A 16,557-nucleotide genomic window follows, 5' to 3' on the forward strand; every position below is an offset into this window, starting at 1 on the left:
CAACAGCAACAGTGACAGGAATGTAGGACATGGGAGGGGACATGCAAGCCTGCCCCTGAAACACAGCAAACAGCAGCCTCGACAAGAACCACTATATATTCCCAATAAATTAGGAATTTATAGAGATTTCTTCTGAATTAAAAGATTGAGAACTGTCCACAGTAAGTCACTGAAATAAGATTAGAAAGAAGTATTAATAATAATAATAAATAAAACCCCAATATTCACCTGGCCTAGAACTGATTATTTTTGAAGATTCTTAGGAGTTCGTTGTAGTTTTTCAGGTTACTTTTATATCCTTGATAATTTTAGGTAGCTTTGGTTGAAAATTATGGTTTTCCACAGTGGCTGAACTTTATGGTCATATTAAATGAATTCCAAACCTAAATTGTTTAGCCTTAATTTGATACTACTTCTCAGCATAGGCTGTTATTAGTTAAAGTTCTACCATTCTTCTTTCACCACTACATATTTTCTGATACTCTGACAGTATTTGTTTTGTTAAATAAATGCAGAAACAGGTACTGTTGTTTCAAAGCAAAGATAGCCCCTCAGATTCATGTTTCTCTAAAAATCAAAACCTTTTTGCAATCCAGTTTGTTATTATAAGTCCTCAAATTTGCATTGTATGAATGAATCTCAGTTAAAGAGCTTCATGTGTTTCCTACATTTCTCTGCACCATTTGAAGGTTTGGTGTAACTACTGCTTTTACAGAAAAAAAAACCCAGAACTTTTAAATAATCACAAGACTCTAGAAGCAGAGTCTTTAAGAAAAATGCACTAAAATTTTAAAAGCTGGAAATATTGTCATACCAAACAATATTGTGATCCTCATGAGACTTAATTATGTATGGCTATGTGAACGAGTAACACTAATTAATATCAGGGAAACCTTAGTAATTTTCTTCAGCATGCTCAGTATTCAGAAAGATAAATTACTCAGCCTGAAAGAAATCTAAATTAGAATCAAAAAACTTCCTACTATTTTTCTTTCCACCTTCATTTTTTTTAGCCATGAACCAATATTAACTTAATAGCATATCTTAAAATCAACATGTTGTCAATTTTAATTATTTTAATGCTATTTTTCACATTACAATCTCTGTAAAAATGGTGTTTTATTTCAAACTTTTTTTGCTTATTTTCATGCTGTTTCTTTTTTTCATTTTCTTTTGCAAAAGCTCTATTACTCAAGGCATAATTATTAAGTAGAACTGATAATATTGTAATAAGCTTCTCAACATTGAAATACTTCACATGTACTTTGCTGCCTATTTCTATATAAAAGAATAGGCCACTTTTACAAGCTTGTATAACCTTAAAAAGTTAACAGTTCGTGTTGTAGCAGTAAAATGGCAAGTATTGTAGTCATAAACAGTTTCAGAGCTTGTAACAGACTTAACAGGACAGTTAAAAAAGGCTTGTCTTAACAACACACACATACTCTTAAAATAAGGCCATGCTTTCCTCATTCAAGTGAAGGCAAGGAAAAAAATCCTTCAGCTGTCATCCAGTGTGCCAGGAATCACACCTGTTAGCCTGTGGTGTGAGTTTTCAATTACTCTGAATTACTTTATCAGAGTTGGAAATCATTCAGATATAGAAGTCAAATCCTGTGAGGAGAGATGCCTCACTCCTCCACACTAAGAAGTTTCAGATGAATTAAATTCCACAGATCTCTAAATATATCTATGGAGCATCCTAAAGACAAGCCAAGTATTTAATTAATTGATACAGTATTAAGTCTTATTTCAGTGTCCCCTTGGATGATGCATCTCTTCCCTGCTCTGTGTATACTACATCATTAGTAGGGTTATCAGCGATGCCTTTTTGCCTGACACTTCCCAGAACAGCACCTTTTATCATCTGTTTATAAGTTATCGAGTCTACTTGGAATTAGTTTTCTTCTATGTTTGGTATTTCCGCATCCTGAGGGTTTTTGGCAGAATTTTTAAGGCAATCCTACAAAGGCTCACAGCAGGAAAAAAAGTGTATATTTTTCCCATTTAAAAAGAATCTTAAATCCCTGAAATGATTTTACCACAAAAGATCAAGAGCTGAATGTGTATATGGATAAAAAAAGGAAACTATGCAGTAAAGAACAGACCACCACTGAGAGCAAACAGAGGGAATAAATCAGGAAGGTCATACTTGGAGGAAAGGGAGAACCATCAGCATCAGCACCCAGTGGAGCATCTATTCAAAAACTTCATGGCATCATAAAATACCTAAGGGATAGCATTTAGCTACTACCAGTCAGCCAACATTTGGGAAATGGACATAGAAAGGGGGCACCTCTGTCATTGAATGCTGATCCATACAAGGAAGATCACATGCTATTGATTTCAACCTGTTTTTCTCTCAGTTTGCCTTACGTTGTTTTTATTTCCTTAAAAAAAAAAAAGAAAAGGAACAAATTAGTTACAAATCAAGAAATTCCAAAAGTAAGATATTAAAAGATTGATTTGCCCTTTGTATATGCTTTATATTTAATTACACAACAGCTCTTTCTGTTGGTTACTTGTTTCTATGAATTAGCATGATATATCTTGAGGATGAACAGTTAAGGAGAATCAGGGAGCAGGGAAGATTTCTTTCCTTTTTTATTTGCTGGAGCATTTGGAAGACTTACGCTGAATGATTCAAGAATTTGAAGAAAGAAGAAAGATGGTTCCTTAGTTTTGAACCTAATGTGGATTTGCAAGTGTTGAGTTCCGCCCACGAATCCCTTGTAGACTTCTCCTTTTTGACATTAAGTTCTTGTAGTTGGTTAATAAGACCCAGGATTGTTCTCACACAAATACAGCAGTCCAAAAATGAGAGTAGTCATCAGTGAAGAATTGGAAATTTTCAGAAAAGGAAATTCTTCCACTCTGTTTTACATGTTCATTTCAGGATTTTATTAATTGCCTTTTGGAGATGTCTGACCTACTTCACTGACTATTGAAAAAGCCTGGGAGAATTGCATAAATTACTTGTCTAAATGCCAAAACACCTAAAGTTAGCTCAGATTAATTCCATTTCAAATGTCTTAAACATGACATGACTCTTAAACCTCAGGATTCTAAGTTGCAGAAATGTTGAACAATGAACTGAAATGAACAGTAATTTTGCTCCACTCACAGAAGCCATTGCAAAATGCCAAAAAACCAAATCTAAAACCAAATCCCAGGAATCCCAGGAATCTCAAAATCAAGGGACACTTTTATCTCACTGTCTTAATTTCTAGTATAGCACAGGAATAATGATCCCACATCTCAAAGGGGTGTTTGAAAATGTTTTAATTGTAATATTTATGAAGCTGTAAATACAATCATGAGTCCCAAAATATTGCCCTAGTGGAAATGAATATTTCTTCTTCAAAGGGGTTTAAACAGTGGAAACAGACAAAGTATGTGTAGATACAATATAAAAAAAATATTGATTAACAATTAGTTATTTAATAAATTAGTGGTGCAATTAAAATTATATTTTTCTTGAGATAAAGTTTATTTAACTCTAGAGAGAAGCTGTTTTCTGACCATTCACACCTTATGCTCTGAAACTTATGTCTATGTCTTATCTATCCAATAATATGTAGTAAAGTTCTATTCAGATTTGTAGACTGTCTCCATGACTAAAGAAGCACAACAGTGTATTTTTATAATTAAGTAACTCCTAACTGGTTAAGCATCTAAAATAAAACATGATCAATCAGTGCTATAAAATTGCTTTTTTGATGTAAAAATACGCACCCATGAAACTGATGGCACAGTGAGTTTCATGAAATGAAATAGAATAGAAATATTCAATATTAGAACATCGCCCACAGGCGTTAAGATACTAAAAAAAAAAAATTAAAAAAAATAAATTAAAAAGTAAAAGCTAATATTTTCTTATATTTATTTTTTATGTAAACTAGGATGAATGTGCAAATTACATCCGTGTCCTTCACCGATACAACAGGACCCATCTTTTGGCTTGTGGAACAGGAGCTTTTGATCCACTCTGTACTTTTATAAGAGCTGGACATCCATCAGAGGTAAGAAATTTATTTTACAGTAGTGATTCTTTTAGTCTAGATTCCAGCAAAGCCTCTGTGGTTAAAAAATAAATATTTAAGTTCAGTTATTCACAGATCTTATATGACAGATATTTTCCCTGAGGAAATGTAATGCTGGACTATAATTTAGTGAACAGATGAACTCACTAATATTTGAAAGTATATTATGGAGAATTATGCAAAGTATTCAAAAACTTTTTTAACTTAGGTCTTTTGGAGTGTTTTTTACTAGATAAGCTGGTATAGTAATTCTTTAGAAAAAAAATAATTTTTGGGGGGAGTTTTAGCTAAATCTGCAGGGGTTTGCAGATTTGTTGTTTTTCTTGATTTTTAAAAAACTTAAAAAAAACTTAAAAAATACATCATACAGCAAAATATGTGTTAGTTTGATGGGAGATGGAATTTCTTAGCAATTCTTTGGTAAATTCAGCTTCTTTATATTGGTCTTATTCAGCAAGTGCATGTAAGCTCCTTAATAATAATTACAGCTGAGTGAAACAGTACTGCACAGATCAGTAAGAACATATCAATATTTTCAATATATTTCTTAGGCAAAAATAGAAATTTTCTGGACATCTCAGAAATTGGGATCCTTTCTGTCAGCTATATTAGAACAGGTTTTTTAAAGACTCAGCAGAAGTACCAATCTCTCATTTAAAATTAGTATGTAAAACTCCTTGGGCATCAAATCTTGGCTGCCGAAGGTACACGTGATGACAGCTTTGGGAACTGAACCAGGGATTCCTGGAAATGCACTTTGTGAGCTGGGACATAATAGATGGAGATGATCTATAACCCAAAGATAAGGTTGCTTTTAACTGGCAGGTGTCAGGAAGGTTTGCTGGTTGGTTTTTGTTTCCTTTGGTTGGTTCACATGATGTCTCCTGGTGGAACTGAGCACTTGTCATGAAGCTGATGCTACAGCACTATCCAAGAGAATTCTTGCTTTCCCCTATGGCAAGGAGCTGTTGTCTTGAATAAATATTAATTTCATATATAAAGTTTTTTAAAGTGTACTCATAGAAATCAACTAAGGGATTTATTTCAGGCAAATGTTTTTGATTAACCTTTTCTGAGTAATGATGCACCCATTTGGCAAAACAGTTGTGAATAACATCACCAGAAGCAATCTCGGAGGACCAATCCATGCTTCACCTCCATCTGCTGTCAAAATGAGAAGCATCTCAGAAGTTAGGACTCCAGCACAGCACTTAGATTCAGAGTTGTATGAATTGCAGAAACACACTGTCTTCTGAAATTAAGGAATTAACTAGATAATAAGCAATGTTAAGGCAAATTTGCATGTCTTCTTTGCTCCTCTCACAAACCTCCTGCCAGGCTTCCCAGAAGAGTTTGAAGGAAGGAATGGCTGTATATGTAGGAACACTATTTTAGAAAGCATAAACAACAGACTAATAAAAATAGAAGCCAACCAAACAAAAAATGAGAAACATGATATATATAAGACTATGTGGCCCATGATCATCCCCTTATCTGTCACTGTGCTTCCTTCCCTTATTTTTGTTTATTATTCTCCCTTGTCACACTGAAGTTCTAAAATTTTACCCACACTGAAATCATGGGAAAATTTCCCTTTTTTTTGGTTGTGTAGACCAACAGGAAATATATTTTCTACACTAGTAGCTATTCTGTTTCCTGTTATCTGAAAAAGGTGCCATTTATATAGCAGGTTAAAAATAACACATGGTATGTGGTTGAGTGGGCAAATCGTAATCTTGCTTTCTGTGAGTGATAAAGACATGGTGTAACTGCAGGAAGTGAAAGGACAGGATCCTTCTGCAGAAAACTGCAGTTCAGTCTCTGCTGATCTCTCTGGTCAGAGTATCCTCTTCCAAAAACATCCAGTTCCTGTCCCCTATTTCTTCCACCTCATCTCTCTGACATTTTCTCACTGCCTGACTGTCATGGAAAGGACGGTAGCAAATCAAACAGTGTTTAAAATACGCTGTATCTCTCTTTGCACCTCCTCATGTCTGAGTAGAACAAGGTATGTATGAGGCTCATATATATTTTACCAATGGCACTTCTCAGACATGCTGAGGTGTCAGGTGTGGGATGTAGGAAAGGAGGGGGCCCTTTATGACAAACCTCTGGGTATCCAGATGCATAACTAATGCAGAATATGAAGGTAGATGCACACTTGCATATGGAACAATAAATCAGCAGTATCAGTACAGAAAATACTTGCTCTGTGGTCAGGGATTTTAACTAGAAGTTTCAATTGTGCTCCCAGAGCTGATGGAAGGATATGACCCTCCCAGTAAAAACTGCAGTGTTCTTAAGTTATTAAGAGTATATAAATGTAAACTAAAGATGATTTTAGAGAGGCATTTAAGCATAATAAATTTAAGCTTGATTAATAATAATTAAGTATGACAGAATAGCAGGACTGTATCTTCTGCAATGTTGCCTTTTCCCATTTACTGAGCAGGCCAAAGAGGAACCTGTTGGAACTTAACATCCAGTTAAGGCTCTGGATCTTGGTGTTCACTAGTCCCATGTTGCAGGGACATTTATTTTGTAGTTGGCTTCCAACAAAAGTTTACATGGTCATCCATTTATGGGTGATAAAGATGGATGATTAGACATTTTGTAAGGAAATGAAGCATTGCTGGTTTTCCTTTGAACAGAGAAAATTTCCCAAAGCCATGATCACAAGCATACTGTAAGGCAAGTGACCTAGCATGGGTTTGTGAGGTGCAGTATAGTTTGTGAAAAGGAGCATTCTGCCTCCTGTATAAAATCTTACATGCTTATACAACCACAAATTCATCTTTTCATATCAAAACCAGGTCTGAGCTGTGTCTTGCGGAACACAGAGCTCTTGTCAGCAGATCATGAAGCCAAACGGAGATTTCCAAAAGTAGGCAGAATTTGATTGCTTCATTGGCAGATCATTCTTGGAACTGCCTTAAAAACAGAATGTTTAATGTTCTTGAAAAACACAGCAATAATGTCCATTCCCCATCCATTCTCTGTAGAAGGTATTAATCTTACTGTGTAGTGATTGAAATGTGCTTTGAAATCTTTCACATGCACGTTGTGCTATGATACATTACAGCTTTTTTTGTGCTTTCTGTGGTTATAGAAATTTAATTATACCATGCATTTTGTCTTAATATGTTGATCATAGAAATCAACAAGAAATAAGTATTGGTTTTATTTAATTCTACAAACTTGTGTTGTACCACCAGAGTATAACCAAATATATTTGTCTAAGTCAAATTACTTATAAATTCTATTATGCACTATATAGCCATTTGAAAGATTAAATATAAAATGGTTTATTGCATTCTATTCCAATATTGGTTTAATTGCTCTCACTTTGGAATTCCAGGCTGTTCAGTTTCATAAAGCTGTTGTCAGTTATTATATTTCTAAAAATATATACGTATAGTTACTGATAGCAGCTTTTTATGTTTTTCTGTTTCTAATTACTTTGATCAATGTTGCTTTTCCAAATTTAAACATTTCAGCAAAATACCCAATTTTTTCTGCCATTTAGAAATAAGTCACAAATTAGGAAAAATAGGAGTGCTGACTCTGCAGACAGAACAACTACTGGTGTTTGCAACAGAACATATTACAAAGTCTTGTCCAAGAAAACAAGCAAGTTAAATGCCAGCCAGTAAGCGAGTTCATTATCTCTGACTTCATAAAATGCTTCCAAATGTCAAAAATCAGTGCAGGTCAGAAAAGATTAGGTTCTTCCAGGGTTTTTTTGTATTTCATCCAGAAATGAAGGCAAATTCATTAAAATAAACATTTTTCCTGAAGAAAGCAAGAGTCAAATACCCTGCACCCCAAATTTCTCACGAGAAAATGCATATGCACATCCATGTACTCTGAGAGAGAAAATCTGAGATAAATCTTCAAACCAGATATAGAAGATGAAGAAAAGTTCAGAAAAAAAATCTTATTTTGCTTTAATTCTACCAAATTAAAACTTGTCTCTCTTGTTGACTTTGATGCCAGCAGGGCAGAGAAGGGGGGAAGCACCTGCATTTAATATTTTCCTTTTGTATTTATATAAATTTCTCAGTTTTGGCAGCAGGTGACAAGTGCTGGAAGAAGTGCTTTCTGTCTCAGTCTGTTTTGCCACATCTAGCTGCTAGTAAAAGAGTACTCCAGCACTGTTCTGTATAGCTCAAAATTCCCTGAGTGAGTTTTAATGAACCTTAGATAAATCAAAGGATCTCTCTGCAGTCAGGTAATGATTTTATCTTTATGATTTATCTATTCAGTAGAGGAACAGGTCATAGGGGTGCTCTGGAGGCCTTCCAATGATCCAGATTGCCTTATTCTCAAACTCACAATTCTTAACTCACAAAGCACCTTTAATAAGTCCACATGGGAGTTTCACCAAAAAATTCAGCTAAAAAATTACTCTGCCTCCATAGGACCTGTGAATTTAGTAGAAATTCCAAAAGAAAACAACGTGCAGAAACAATATCCTAAGTTTTTGCAAGCTACATGGGGACAAGAAAGAGCTGATACCTGGAGAGGAAGGCATCTCTGCTTGACAAAACCTGTTGAGGGAATTAAATTTATGGGAAAGAAAAAAACTTGAAGAATTTTTCCTCCAGAGCACACTGTAAATTTTTAATATATACATGTAGCTGGCAGGGTGCCATTTTCAGTGCCTCATTTAACTCAGTAAACTGCCTACAGCTGTATTTCTCCACTTCAGAACGCTGAGCAACTAAGTCACCCTTTCCACAAAATGCACTGGTGGTTTTTGGGATTCTCCTCTAGGTGTTCCTAATCTGATGTATTCCTTATTATATGATTTGCTCCTCAATTAGCCATATATGATTCTGCTTATCAGGGAAGACCAGCTCTAAATTCTAAGTCTTTAGTCATGTTAGAGAGGACTTGCCTTTCATAAGCAGCAGGTGTATGGTTTTTTTGCTTGGAAGACAATTCAATCAAATTGGAACCTTTTCTTTCTGATCTACATTGCCTTTAATATTTTTTGGAGTGTGGAGAAGGACACTTCTTTTTTTATATGTTCTGTGGCTCAATGCAAAACCAAAACAAGGTTCAATTGTGCAATAAGCTTTCTGTTTACCCTTCTACACCAACCAAATGTAGGCAACATGAGCTCCTCAGCTCTTGCTTTAACAAACCAGAGTGAATTCACATGACAGTCACGAGAGAATGTGCCAGTCATATCTCAGCTTAACTTTTACAAGACATAATTCTTCTCCTCTTGACCAGCATGTAGTAATGTCATCATTCTTCCAGCTTTGTTAAGAAGCAAAATTGTAGGCATATTTATATCTATTATTTTACAGTAATAAAATTGTTTCTGACGTATTTTTATAATCAAAACAAGCAATGACTTGCCAATTTGCTCCCTCCCCATGCTTGTTCCTATTACCTCATCTCCACACTGTTTTCAGAGGATTAAGGAGGAAGAACATCTGGTTTCACTGACCAAATAAAAGTGGGTGTTGGTCAGTTCTCATTAGATAGAATGTGTGACAAATTCTTGCCCTGAAAATATTTGCTTAGAGACACAGTGTCCTTCTGCATGGGTGAAAAGCCACCATTTGGAGCACCATCCACTACACAGATATGAAGTTCTGCCAAGTGGGCAACACGTGTCATAAAATCTTCTACCAGAGGGCTTCATTTACAACCTGTGGTCTGCATGCCCACACCACAGACTTCCAGATTGCACCAAAACATCCATACATCCCACACTTCACTTAGATTAAAGCATTTCATGTTCTGGAAGTTGAATATTCATACATTTCAAGAGAGGTTAAAAGGGTACCTAACTCAGAAAATTAAATACGTGAAGACAACATGTATGCTCACAGCAAACAAAGGTGCTGTGCTGCAAAAGGGAAAAAAGGGTGACACCACTATTTCTCTGCCCTAAATATTAGCTGTTCTAATATTTAATTACTTTTAGTGTTAGGAAATAGCCACTTATTCATGGTTAAATTTTTCTGACTTCAGCTTCCTGTGATATGCCTTTGATAGCAGAGTTGAAAAGGCTCCCACTATCTTTTTCACATCTTTTCCTCATGTAAGTACCTATGCACAAAGATCAAGCAACCTATTCACTTTTTTTGATAAGCTGAGTAAATACAGCTCATTAAACCTCCTATCACCAGGATTCCTCAATCTTATTTGTGTCCTTCCTATGAACTCTGTACAGTATTTTCACATCTTCTAGAAGTCAGGACACTAGAATTACACATGCTAGTCCATGGTGTGTGTACAGGCAAGGTCATTGCCCCACCTCTGTTTGAGATTCCTCTTTCATGGACTCAAGTGCTGAGTTCTTGGCACGACATCTCAATGAGAAATCTCTTTTTAGTGGTTTGCACTTGACCCAAAGTTCTTCACTTGAACACAAAGTTATCCCAGTTTACACACTTTGCTGAGGCATCTAATTATCAGTATTGTAAGGTAAATGAAGAGATTGCTGGTGTTGCCTGTCAGTGTCAGCTTTAACAAGGCATCTGAGATATCCAAGATCCTAAATGAGGCACCTCAGTCGAATACATGAAAGTAGTCTGAAGAAGGACCATCTTCTAGGGTGCTCTGATGTACTTCAGATACAAACTCTGTTCCCTATGCCAAGATGCAACACTTTGGATATGGTTGTATTAAAAATCTACTTACAAGCTTCTGACCTTTAACTCAGTCCTCCAAGCAGTCCATAACCTAAGCTCTCATTAACTTTTTTCTTATTTTGGCCTCCTCAGTACTTTTGTAAACTTTATTAGGAAAGAAATAATATCATTGTTTAAATAACTGCTAAATTATAAAACCATTTTTCTCACATAAAAATTCAGGGAAAGCTTCAGTAAAAGAGGATTCATCAATGATACCTCATAAGAACTGTACTTTGATATATGTCAACTGTTTGTATTTCTTAACAATTCTACAATGCACATTGTTTAACAAATAGGTATGTACTTAGTGAAATGCTCTGGAGAAAGTCTTGTATTCTGTAACAGCACAGTTGTTCTTATCAGTCATTCTTACATTTATAACAGACAACAGGTTTTTTGACAGTGTTCTCCATCCATAAAATGAGGTGAATGACATTCATTACTTTTGAACGTTGTCCAAATGTGGCCATACGTGAAGTGTAAGTTCAGTTTGTGAGATTGGTAGAGTATGTGAATTGATCAGCCGTATGAAGTGAATTTTCCATTGTGTTAGACCTGCCCTTTGCAAGATTAAACACAGATGGTCCAGAATGAATGAGAATGAACCCATACAGAGGAATAATAGTGTTATCCTATAGAGAAAGAAATCTTCCACCTGTGTGGTAATTTGATGGGGGTAACTGAAATATTCCAGCTCTCATTATAATGATTTTAAATTCTGTCACATTTATTTATGAGAGAAAGTATTTTTCTAAGAGACAGCACCCGTTGAAGTCTATATCATTGAAAAATAGACTTATTAATCAATAAGGTTTTAGTAATCATAATTAAAAACAGGAAAAAAAAAGTTTTGTTAATACTTTTGCATTATAAGATGCACCCTTAGTATTGTATAATCCTCCTGTGATATATGACTGATATTTTTCTTATTTGACTGATATCTATATAGGAAAAAATGAGATTAAATTAAAAAGTAAAAAGAAGTGTTGCTAGCAATTCATCTGTGTCTTGGGGAGCCAATGGATCCACTCATCTGCCCTTTTTTTCCAGAATGGCCATAAACATCCCCAGCTGAAGCTCTGCAAAAGTGCTGTTGGCTGTCTAAGGCTCCACACATGGACGCAGACAGAACAGGGTATCTGAGTCCTTCTGAAATCCATTCCCAGTTTAGTGTAGCTGTTCTTTCCATGCCCAACACATCTCCTTCTTCCTTTCCTCATCAAAGAAGTTCAAGCCAAGAGCTGCATCCTTCCTTCAAAATTTTTTTCATGACCTTTGTCCCCAGTTGTTATGATAGCAATCATTAGAGTAGGTCATTAGAGAGGGTTTTATTTGGTATTTGCTCTGATATGACCCTCACAATCTCAGCACAAGTTTAACCATCAAAATCATGGAAGAGGAAAAGCCTTGGTTAGTGAGGCTCTGTGTAAAGACTCTGCTCTTCCCCGCAGAAATCCCTTCACCTTTTTATAGCAGTTGTGGACTGACTTTACCTTCTCTTTTGCTTGGTTACAAGACTATATCACAATATACAGCTACTCAAACATTTTAATTCTGGAGAGCCTTTATGTGGTCCCTGGAACTTTCATAAATATTAACTATCACATTAATGCAATATAATTGGAAGTTCTAATGGCTCTATTCTTTGCCAGAAGACCCTTAATGAATTCATGTGACCAGTTCAAGGCGGCACAAAGGTGTCCCTTCTAAAATTCTGACCAATGCAAACATTGCTACTGAAATACTGTGAGCTGCTAAGGATAAATGCCTCTGATTTCTATGTGCAGAGTGGTGGAATCTTTTTTGCTTTTGCCAGATTTTTTCACATTCATTAAGTCAGGAAAATATATTATTTCTGTCACTTTAGGCCAGATATTTTGACACAAGTCACAAATTGCTAATCCTTTTGCAAACTCAGACAGCAGTCTGACATAGCTCCAGATTTTAAACACATTTTCAGATTGGAGCCCAATGTGTCTTAATCATTTAACTGTGGAATAAAATGCACAGACCTGAAAAATGCATCTGAATTTTTAGGGAGGATTTAATGTCTATAATATTTTATGCACGTTCATCCCATAGGGCGATTGATCTTTTCCGTATGTCAGTGGATAGTAAAGAGGATTGAAAACAGATCCTCAGAAGAAATACTACCTCCCAAATAATCTTAATTATGTCAAATAGCAGAGACCTGACTATTGCAGACAGTTTTTGAGGACTCTATTCCTAATATTGTATTCCCATTTGGCTTGGAAAATAAAGTTGATTGAATGCTGAAAGTATAATTTTAAAAGTTAGTAATCCTCTGACAATGAGATTTTTTGCCAGTGCTTAGATCTTTTTGAAAATTAATGTTTGGATTATTTAAAGAAGATATTACATGAAAACTTCTTTCCCTCTTGGAGCATCCTTGTCCTGCTCACCTACATACCTGCATGCCCATTTTATGGTGACTTAAATAGGGCAGTGTGTTGCAAGAGGAACTTACTAGTATTATTGTAAGTATTTGGAGGATAGGTTCCTTTATATAAACTCAATTATATCCGACTGGGTTTAGATTTTTTGTTGGCTTTGCAGCAACTAGACACCTAGCTAATATTTTTCTAATATATATAATCTGGCTAATGCTGATGCAAATTTTTCTTAGCAATAGAATTTAGTCTGCTTAATTACAAAGGGCTAAATAATATGAGACACCTTTTCAGGCCTGACCCAGTAAGTTATTTTATGCTGCTATACAAGAAAAACTATTTTCCTGTAGATCTCTTTTACTATGTGCCTTCTTGGTGAGCCAAGCGTACAGATTAAGGCAGGTCATGGAGTTGAATGCTCATTTTGGAGACTTATATTTGAATTATATTTTCTGCTGATTTACAGACATGTTCTGTGATTTTTCAGCTTTTTTTTTTTTTTTTTAAAGGGGAAGTCAAGGTTCATCCTTCCTAAAAGAGGCCTCTGCACAGTGTATTCAGTGTGTCTTTCTATGTTGAAATAAAAATGTAAGGATAAGTATAAAAGAAAGAGAAAAGAAGTGAAAAATACTATTTTGAGAATATACAGACCAAAAGAATATTTGGGAAAAAAGTAAATTTATATGTGAATTTATACTAAAACCATTATAGTGTGAAAGAGAATGGAAATCAAGATGAGGTTTGTAAAGCATTTCACTGGTCTAACTGGATTTGTTTCCTTATGTGAGTGATTGAATACTAGGTGAATGCATAGAAATTTTTTGATCATGACAAAAAGTAAAGTACCGTGTAAACTCCTATTTTTGATAGTTTAAGACTTACTTGAATTTAAAAATAGTGCAACATAAATGATACTAGCACCATGTGGCTTTATTAAGAATTTTAAAAGAACATTTTTCATAGCTGTGCACGAGCAGTGCACCTCTATTTTATGCTTTCCCTTTCAATTCACTTTGCATATGAGCCCTCCTTTTTCTAGTTCTCTTCAAAAAAGTATAAACTACACGACCCCTAGAAATGGAATGCAACAAACAGCTCTTGCATGTAAAATCATTCTTCCTGAGCTGAAGAACTATGACATCATTAAAGCTGAGAAAGAATTTTGTCCAATGCTTTTGAGCAGCAGTGAATAGTATGGGCAGTGTTTAAAAATATACTTACAGAAATCTGCAGAGACTTTCCCCATTGTACTCCAAATATGATTTAATATCCAGCAAGATAGACAATATGGACTTGTTAGGAAAAAAAAAGGAGAAAACAAATTAAAACATCCACACTCCAGAAGAAAACCCACCAAAATATCTACCAACCACAAAACTGCACAGGCCTCCTTTAGAGCAGACCATGTAAGTACTGTTGCAACAAATGCTTACACAGTTAAGGGTGTAATTAAAGGTTATGAAATTATCTCAATCTCCTTTAAAAAATGCCAGTATGATATGTTTTATTTTTTTTGTTACACAGAAAATAATAAAATTTAAAGTGAAATAACCAAAGCACCAGAAATTCTTACAGAAAATCAAATTATTTTTCTCTCATAAAAATAATATCCTAGGAAAACACAACTAAAACCTCTGTACTTTTAAGTCCCTAGTTTAGTGAAAAGATGCAGCTATTGCATTAATCTTCAGAATAGGCTTAGGTACTTTGCTGAACAGGAATGGGAGTAAGCACATGTTTTAAATTAATCACATGCATAAGTGTTGTCTTGACCCAGAGCAAAGCAGCACTTGGCATTAGTAAAAGCAATTTTCTGCAACAAAAGTTAAATTCAGTCTTTAAATTTTAATGCCTCTGATTGACCTTTTCTTTCGCTGTTGTTTTTAGCCTACATTATTCTTCATTGTCTAAAATTATCAGTTCATATCAAGTTAATGGCAAAATTCTTGATGCTTTGAAAATATCTTCTATTTCTTTGAAAGAATGTTATTATTTTAATAATAGTTGAAAGTTTATTATGTTTCCTGAGTTACTGGTATCATAAATCAAACCCAGAAGCCCATTTCTTTTCCCAAGCTACATGTAGAGACACGTAATTCCACACCCAGCCCTCCATATGTGCTTTTGCAAAGTTTTTACCCTAACTAGTGATAAATGCCCATAAAATAAATTGTGGTGTTGAATTGATGGGATGTTTAATCTGTGAGGAAACTGCCAGTTTTACTCTGATATTTCTCAAGGGATTTCAATGTCAAAAAATGCAAGGAGGGTTAGAATTATGGAATTAGCCTTGAAAGCTGATTATTAATGTGTAACGCTTATTTTATTTAAACCTGCATCCCATGGAAGCTGACACATCTTACACCTGAACTTCAAATACTTGCCCCAGTGATAAGAATAACTTATTGCAACCATGGAATATTTGGCATGCTGTCCTAAAAACTGAAGGTGAAAATCTCTCTTGGAGGAGTCATTGCTTACATTTTCAGCAACTTTTCAGACAGTTACATGTGTCTGCAAGCATTTATGAGATACACATCCTGCTTTATATCAAAACTAGTGACCTCCTCTTAAAAATTCCACCAAATTGCACTGAAATCCAATTTTTTGTCTATCCCCAGTGTTAATACTAGATTATATATTTAAGCTACAACCCTTATTCATAAATTCCAGACAATGAATGGATACTATGCATATTGTTTAGCATTTTCATCCCACAGCTGTTATACTTAGCTATTTATATTTGTTAAGTATTTCTTATACTTAGCTGTTTTAATCACATTCATGTTATGAATGTTAAAAGAGATGGGTTTGTCTTTACCATTGATTTCATTCTGGTTCTCAGGGAAATGATTAACTACATTAGTAGTTAACTACTTACATTAGTTAACTATATTTTTCATTGTGCTGGTACAATTTTGTGTACAATGATGAAAAGTGCTTCCACATCATCCAGAAGAGTTCCCCTACTGGCCACATCTCCCTGCTGTGAATATCAGTGACATTTTACCAGGGCAAGACCAAAATATGAAGTGTGTTTTATGATGACCTGCTGGCACCATGTCTCCCCCAACAGCAGAAAAACTTCCAGTTTCTATTCCTTAGGTAGGAGAGAATGTGAGCCACAAACTATAAACCAGGAAGTATGAATAATACAACTTCTTCAAGTATGGTTTCAAAACAATATTATTCCCACACATGATCACTTCACCTGAGTATGTTTTTTTTCTGTAATCAGTTTTAATTTATTCCTTCTCCCTTGCATGTACACATCTTTTTTTTTTTTTTTTTTTTTTTCCTTCTTATTGTTTGGAAAAGTAAACAGAAAGCATGAAGACCAGAATAATCTATCAATTTTTAACTCTTGGGTTGTCTCTCCATTTATTTCTAAATCTTTATTGAACCAATTAACTGACAAATAGTTTAGCTGAGATCCCAGAGGAGAAA

The 16,557-nt window shown here is 34.9% G+C and overlaps 1 protein-coding gene across 1 annotated transcript in view; it reads left to right on the forward strand.

Moving 5' to 3' along the window:
* The window catches only part of LOC131573684 (semaphorin-3E-like), a 128,355-nt gene that overhangs the window by 76,233 nt on the left and 35,565 nt on the right, over window positions 1–16,557 (forward strand). Inside the window, exon 4 of the mRNA XM_058827878.1 lies at window positions 3,903–4,022. Within this exon, the coding sequence (XP_058683861.1) occupies window positions 3,903–4,022 (120 nt within the window). The remainder of the gene's footprint in view (window positions 1–3,902; window positions 4,023–16,557) is intronic.

Source organism: Poecile atricapillus, chromosome Z (assembly GCF_030490865.1).
Source record: "Poecile atricapillus isolate bPoeAtr1 chromosome Z, bPoeAtr1.hap1, whole genome shotgun sequence".
Classification (NCBI taxonomy): Eukaryota; Metazoa; Chordata; class Aves; order Passeriformes; family Paridae; genus Poecile; species Poecile atricapillus.